Raw genomic sequence first — 7,332 nt, 5'->3', positions numbered from 1 at the left:
TAATAGATGCAAATGAAATTAAGAACGACGTGGGCCTACATCTAAGTAGAGCATTCAATGTAATGTCGTTTTTTATTAAGTATAACTTTTTCCAATTGTGGGCTCTCACGTGGTATAGATTTATTTAACCATTTGAAGGGGAGGGGTTTTCTTAACAACCCTCGCAATTGACTGGTTACCGCTGTTGCCTGTAAGGCCGCACGGGCGCTTGGATTGGACGAAGTGGGCGGTTCTGCATGTGTCTTTCGTTCATAGAAGGGCAGGGTAGGCAGAAGGTGATCAATCTCCATCCGTCAACATTGGCAATCACCTTACCACTGTGCAAGACGCACAAGATAATGCGATTGATTTGATTTTTATAATATTTTTTCCAATTGTGAAATTTTCCTCTGACGCACCGCTGGGGTTCGGATTGGAAAAACAGCGTTGGTTGACGTAAACTCCTTATTTGCAGTTTGCGTATTTCTCCTCCAATTGTGTGCGCACCTTCTTACTGCTTTCAAGAACATTTTCTCCATGTGGATATTTTTGATGTACCGGATCTTCTTGGTTTGACTACAAATAAAGCGAATAAGGAAACAGGATCCCAAACGCAAGGTGAGTGGTAAATGCAAAGTTTTCGTTGACTTATATAGGCCTATGTAGTCCGTTTAGGCTACTTCCTTCTGTGTAATTCGTCATTTTGATTAAATGATTTATACAATTGAGCCTACTGTAAGCTATTTGCATTCTTCGAAAACGATATATTTGTATTTGATAAGACTACGAAGTTTGCATTTGGGTGCAATTTGCGTTGGCTGCCGTTGTGCGCTCGTTGATAATGGTCATTGTACATGGTCCTTGTAAACAATCACGCTCGTCAGAGGAAGCTATTAATAATTACCTGACAGTAAACTCCCCACTGGAAATGTAGTTTTTATGGTCAATTAATATTCTAAATGCTACTTCTGGTTTGGTTGTGCACTTATTATCTGAATGGAAAAACTCTGAGGCCTGACAAGACAAATGTAATGTATATCTTTGAGGTGTTGTTAATTTATTTTGCTCGTAAGACCTTTTCTCATAATGGTATCCCTGGAGCTCTCATCTGAATCGCAATAGAGTTCATTTGCACAGAGTTTTTCGCCATTTACATTTGCTTAAACTCCTTCCTGTGGTTATGGAAATAGAGTGAAGTATTTACGCCTCAATACAAATCCATCAGCTGGTCCGTGTCCACAGCATGGACCCAAGTAGGTCTATTTAGGGACCAAAGACATTGTAGCCAGTCAATGAAGTAAAAAAAATAAAAAAAATAAAAGATTTCTTTCAACCTTTACATTAAAGCACCCCCGTCCAATTACTGAAATGCATCTACATATGATATCATATATGCCATCAGGCCTGTTGGTTTGATTTCAAATTTGTATTTGAATATTTTTCTAACTTGATACGCTTGGAGCATATTTCAATCGGAAAGATATTCTTATTATCAGGATATAACCATGTTATAACAATGAAAACAACTATTAAAATGCAGAATTGTGTATATATATATATATATATATATATATATATATATATATATATATAAAAAAATCTAAGATTAAAAACAAGACATTTGATAATGTGTCACATCTAGTGTCTGCTGAAAGAGAATGTTCCATTCAAGGCAATCCTGTGGAACACACTCCAGAAGATGTGGATATTATATAGGCCTAGAATATGTATTTGTAAAATATAATGGCATGCAATATTTTGACAAGCAGCCGACTCCATTTTCGTTTCAACGTTAAACTTTGGTCCATTTGTTATTTTACGCAGGACCTGTTATAGCCTATAGGCCTAGACAAACTACGTATGAAATAGTCTAATAAATTGGGCTGATTTTGCCAGAACATATCCTACATTTACAGTGAAATGGATTATACGGCTGTTTATGTGAAGCTTGTGCGTGTACTTGTATTTTATGCAGGCTGTTATGACACTTTACATATTTGTGCGCCCAATTATCTGGATCCAAATGCATGCTTTATTTTATTGATCAAAGTCATTCATCTTATCTTGCAGTCCTCTCCATGCACCGAAAATGTGCGTAATGGGGAATGTACTGTTTTTAACGGTGGATGCATTGATCAAAACAAGGACTTAGAGGTTGCCCATAAGAAGTCATGCGTCAAAAAGGAATTAATACACTACTGGCGACAGATTTCATCCGTAATTATTTCTTTACTGTAGTGATGGATGACTGCAACCTGAGTTTATAATTGGATATCGTTTAGCCACGTTAACGCGTCATGTCATACTTTGTTGGAAACCTTTGTAAACGGCTAATCTTTGGATTTTTGGAGAGGGAATTGGCTTTTTGATTCACTTTTTTTGATACGACTCGCGTAAAAGTTGGAAGTCTCAATCAAAAAGTCCTATAGGCAACTCGAATATAGCAACGTTTTGAAATTGGAAATATAAGTTGGCTTTGATATTGTTTCAGTCTATTTCCAATTGAATTAACCATAATTTAAATATAAGGCCATATCAATTATTATAATAAAATTTAGTTTGCTGAATTGCTCTTTGTAGGCTACTAAATATAAATGAGTAACCAACATAAATATATATTTTCACATTCTACTCACAATGAGTTTTCCATTGCAGGATTTCATCAAGGGACTGCAACGTCGGGGGAAACGAACATTTCCGCACGGACTTTGGTTTCCCCGTGTCCGTTTCTAGCATGATGTCATACCTCAAACAGGCCCCGTACGGCATGAACGGAATGGGGCTCAGCGGTACCGCCATGGACCTACTGCACCCATCAGTGGGGTATCCAGGTAAAACGCCCCCCAAACACTTCACACTAACTGTGCCAAATCCGAATCACCTGTGAAGTTATATTGGACAGTTATCTGTTGCTCATCATGAACAAATATAGGACCAGTTAGCACACACTGCTCTCCCGCAATACATTCCATGTGCATCTGGAGAATGACACTTCCAATATGCACGGAAAAGCATAATTAAGCACAAGTTATTGTCAGTCTATAGGATGGTATGATTTAATAGCAAGACTATTTTCCGTTTCCACATGTTACGTGACTAAGTAACTTTAGACCTAGTGTGATTACGGTGAAGGTCAATTGTAGTGTAGAAGATTCTGTGATTTAAAACGGTTAAATATATATATATATATATATATCATTCGTAAGTTAATTTCGTTTTGAAGAAACACTTGACTTTGATTTTGAAGCTAGCTACTTCAGAAATATATGAACATTTTGAGATGGAAGCTTTGAATGCTTATATTGAACCTCGTTTGTTTTGATGAACAATGTTTTTTCATTTCGTTTCATTATCAGATCGAAATGGCTTCGAAGAGTTTCCATTGACAGGTTTCTATTCCATTTCAGCGCATCCGAGGAAACAGCGGAGAGAGAGGACAACTTTTACTCGCACTCAGCTGGACATTCTGGAGTCCCTTTTCGGCAAGACGCGCTACCCAGACATTTTCATGCGGGAAGAAGTCGCACTGAAAATCAATTTGCCTGAGTCTAGAGTCCAGGTTTGTACAGAATTGCAATTATATAGTTACTACTGTACTGTAGCCTACTATTGTTTGTGTGAACTTGTTTGCCATTTGTGGGAACTTACCGAACTTCCAGTGCAAAACTGCAGCGACCAGGACAAGGCCTATTACTGCACATTTCAAACAAAACTTTACCTTTTATTTTGGATTTGAATGAGTTTCAACACAGTTAAGTAGTTATTTGGGCTAAATGTTATGTATCCTACACTGTAATTCAGCTTTTAGCTGCAATTGCATACTACAGGAATAAACAATATGCATCATCTGTTATCATAACTGGTTCTGATAGTTCAACAAATACATACAATTCCATGTTTTCAAATATCATTTATGTTCAGCTCTCACATAAGGGCCACCTTTAGAAGTTATGAGCCCCCTTTTGAAATGGGCGTGACACGCCTTTATGTAACCAGCTTTTGTACCCCTCTCACAGGCTTACTGCAATTATGGCAGCTTCCTCTCGAGTTTCACAGATTTAGCTGAGAAATGTGCATAGTATGCAGGGTAGGCAGCCAAGCCTGTGCAGAGGTAGCCTGCAAATCGAACACTGACTGCACAACAGTTTCATGTCATTTCCAAGTGTTTGTAATGCCTAAAATGGGAGAGGAGAATCAGTGAATAAAGAATAATGGTGCTTTGTTGACCCACAAGAAGATATTAACGATTGGTTGATAAAGTTGATATTAGTTATGCCTTTGCGATTGTACAAATTGTACAAATTACAAAGCATTCAATATTCTCAAATGGAAATAGATTTTCAGTTTGTTGCAATCAATCAATGTTTTGCAAATTTGTTTGGGTGGATTACATACAGCATTTTAAAGTCGACCCCTTGCCTCTTGTTGTGCAGGTATGGTTCAAGAACAGGAGAGCCAAGTGCCGTCAGCAGGCCCAGAGTGGAAACAATGCTAAAGTCCGGCCGGCCAAAAAGAAGTCCTCTCCAACCAGGGAGAGCACAGGCTCAGAGAGCAGTGGCCAGTTCACCCCTCCGGCAGTGACCAGCACCGGCTCCTCTTCCTCTTCCTCTGCCTCGTCCGGTGGCTCTCATCCCTCCGGCCATGGAGGCCAAGGCCTGAGCAGCACTTCTACCTCCGTCACCGCCCCAGTGTCCTCCATCTGGAGCCCTGCGCCCATCTCCCCGGCCCCCGCACCACCCCCTGTCCCCGACCCCACTCCCCCCACCAATGCCTCCTGCATGCAGAGGTCTGTGTCAGGTACTGGAGGCACGTCCTCCTACCCGGTGTCCTACAGCCAGACAGCAGCGGCCTATGGGCAGGGCTACCCCGCCCCAGCGTCAACGGGCTCCTACTTCGGAGGGGTGGAATGCAGCTCGTACCTGGCCCCTATGCACTCTCACCACCACCCCCACCATCCGCACCAGCTCAGTCCCATGACGGGCTCCTCTATGTCTGGCCATCCACACCACCACATAGGGCAGACCTCAGGGCACCACCACCATCACCACCCCCACCACCACCAGGCCTACAGCGGGGCCGGCCTGGCCTTCAACTCCTCAGACTGTCTGGATTACAAAGAACAAACGGCCGCGGCCGCAGCCTCTTCATGGAAACTCAACTTCAACACCACCGACTGCTTGGACTACAAAGACCAGGCTTCCTCCTGGCGTTTCCAAGTCTTGTGATTTTTTTTTTTACTCCTTTCAAATAAGTATTTTTGTTTCGTTTTTTTTTTGTTGAAGAGATTTTTTCTTCAAAGCATTAAGAAGTTAACTAATAGTAGAGACAATTATCAAGCCTTTTTTAAGTTAATGTTTGGAAAAATCAAGTAGCTCACAGATGAAAAAGCCTGTAAGGGTGCCATCTTCTTTGACCATTTCATGAATCAACTTTAGAACACGCTTGAATTGGACCCCCTCACCCGTACTTTGGAACATCAAGGAATATTTTTCTACACGTGAACTCTGAAAATTGCCCTCCAACAAGTTTAAAGTATGTAGTTTATCCCTTTGAGTTAGAATTGTTTTTTTCAGGATGGAGCAAGAGCTCTGTGTTATGGATTATCCATAAATATTCCCAAGAACGACCAATTGAGGGCGAACCTTTTGTCACAAAATTTGTTTTATGGAAAAATATGATATTTTATGCTCATGTATTTGATATAGGCCTACCCATTAGAGACCATTTAAATTGAGAAATTAAGATGCTGCTATTGTTTTCAGTTTGCTGATATTCAAATTTATGTTAATTCCAACTTGAATATTGTTCATTGTCCGAACTGTAGTGTTGTATTTTGGAAGTTTATTTGCAGCACTTGTTTATAAGGTAAAATATTTTGCTATTGTTCTTTACGAAGAAAATGTGAATTAGACACGCAATGTCAGTATTCCAATGAAATAAAAAATGTACATTCGTGTCTTTATAATAAAGACTCGTTGAAAACATGGTTGGTTTTTCCAATATAAAGAGTGTTCTTATCTGAAATGTAATGGTGCCTAGTGGTGCTTTTTTTTTGGCAGGTTTAGATGACCTAATTTAAATACTTAGACGGGCCTCAGAACTGTATAACCAAAGAATGAACATATTTTAAAAGTAGTATATTGTAAGCAAATTTTTAATTCAAAGGCTAATAATGGACTTGGCCTAAAGATGGTTTAATTTCTTTATCCATGTGCCACTTTACTGCCATTATGAGTAGGGCTCGTGTGACATGCCTGGATTTGAACATGTATTTAAAAAACTTTCATCAAACTATCCTCTTTTCATGTCAGATATTTCAGCACCATCCTTAGACAATTGCTTTCATTTTGGGTTGTGTTTCTCGTTTCTGCATAACGCTTAAAATACAGGATAACATCTTGCTATGTCATATGATTACGCAAAAACACAGGGCCCTAATTATGATTTATTTTCATTATACCTTTGAGAGAAGTTGTTATTTTTAATATGAATGTTGATGAGACTAAATAGCGCAACACATTTTATGATGAACACACATTTTTTGACCTCCTGTTCAACCCGTCTCTATTCATGTCAAATCGAAGACAGACGGGTATATTATTTTTGACTGAACATTCGGTGGACACAAAATAAAACAGCAAAAATCTTGTCCTTAGATTATCGCATTTTCAAATAGGCCTACTGCATTGATATAGGTTATTCATTAACAAGTTTGTCTTTTTAAATTGAAGTTGCGGCCTCAAATGGGAATGAAATGGGCCTAAGAATGACAATTGCAATAGGCTATCGGTTCCTATAATTTGTGTTACATAAAGTTACATATTTGTAGTGATCCTTCGTCACAAAATGCATAATAACTTTCAGGTTTTGCGTTTATTTGTTTTGGTGTTTTTACCCAAGAGATTTGTAATTATAATCCACATTAAGATGCCAACTCCATCATGCATCCTCAAATGTATTCGATGTTAACACCCAAAATTATGTTCATGTTTATTTTGGGCTCTGTGGTTCAATTTGAAGGGCTGTCAAACGTGTGTGTTTTTGGTTTTACTATCCTTGTTTGGACCGGAAGTCCTCACAAGGATAGTAAAACAAGGAAAATTCAGACAAGTGGGGACATAAAAAAAAAAAGGTTTAGGGGTTAAGGGATTGGGGTTAAGGTTAGGGTTAGGTAAATAGGTTAGGTAAAAAAAGAAAATAGGATTTTGAATGGGAATCAATTGTTTAGTCCCCACAAGGATAGTAAAACAAGTGTGTGTGTGTGTGTGTGTGTGGGTGGGGTGGGGGTGGGGGGGGAGGACACAAAACTATGAATGTGTATATATGTAAAACTATGTGGTGCAAATTGTAATA

The 7,332-nt window shown here is 39.1% G+C and overlaps 1 protein-coding gene across 1 annotated transcript; it reads left to right on the top strand.

Annotated features, from left to right (window-relative positions):
• The first annotated feature begins 262 nt into the window (after positions 1 to 262).
• LOC109865884 (homeobox protein OTX1 B-like) lies at positions 263 to 5,965 on the top strand. The gene is made up of 4 exons (XM_031799678.1): positions 263 to 597; positions 2,635 to 2,810; positions 3,387 to 3,538; positions 4,413 to 5,965. The coding sequence occupies exons 2-4, from the start codon at positions 2,714 to 2,716 to the stop codon at positions 5,202 to 5,204; spliced, it is 1,041 nt and encodes a 346-aa protein (XP_031655538.1). The 5' UTR covers positions 263 to 597; positions 2,635 to 2,713; the 3' UTR covers positions 5,205 to 5,965.
• The last annotated feature ends 1,367 nt before the right edge of the window (positions 5,966 to 7,332 follow it).

The sequence above is a fragment of the Oncorhynchus kisutch genome, linkage group LG20 (genome assembly GCF_002021735.2).
Source record: "Oncorhynchus kisutch isolate 150728-3 linkage group LG20, Okis_V2, whole genome shotgun sequence".
NCBI lineage: Eukaryota > Metazoa > Chordata > Actinopteri > Salmoniformes > Salmonidae > Oncorhynchus > Oncorhynchus kisutch.
Note: the sequence above shows the minus strand (reverse complement) of the source record. Positions and strands in the feature narration are given on the sequence as shown.

What these genes read in the sequence shown, in the direction of transcription:
- LOC109865884 (XM_031799678.1), top strand. Translation starts at nt 2,714, where the DNA reads ATGATGTCATACCTCAAACAGGCCCCGTACGGCATGAACGGAATGGGG. An exon ending in CCCATCAGTGGGGTATCCAG is followed by an intron (nt 2,811 to 3,386) that starts GTAAAACGCCCC and finishes ATTCCATTTCAG; the next exon opens with CGCATCCGAGGAAACAGCGG. An exon ending in TGCCTGAGTCTAGAGTCCAG is followed by an intron (nt 3,539 to 4,412) that starts GTTTGTACAGAA and finishes CTTGTTGTGCAG; the next exon opens with GTATGGTTCAAGAACAGGAG.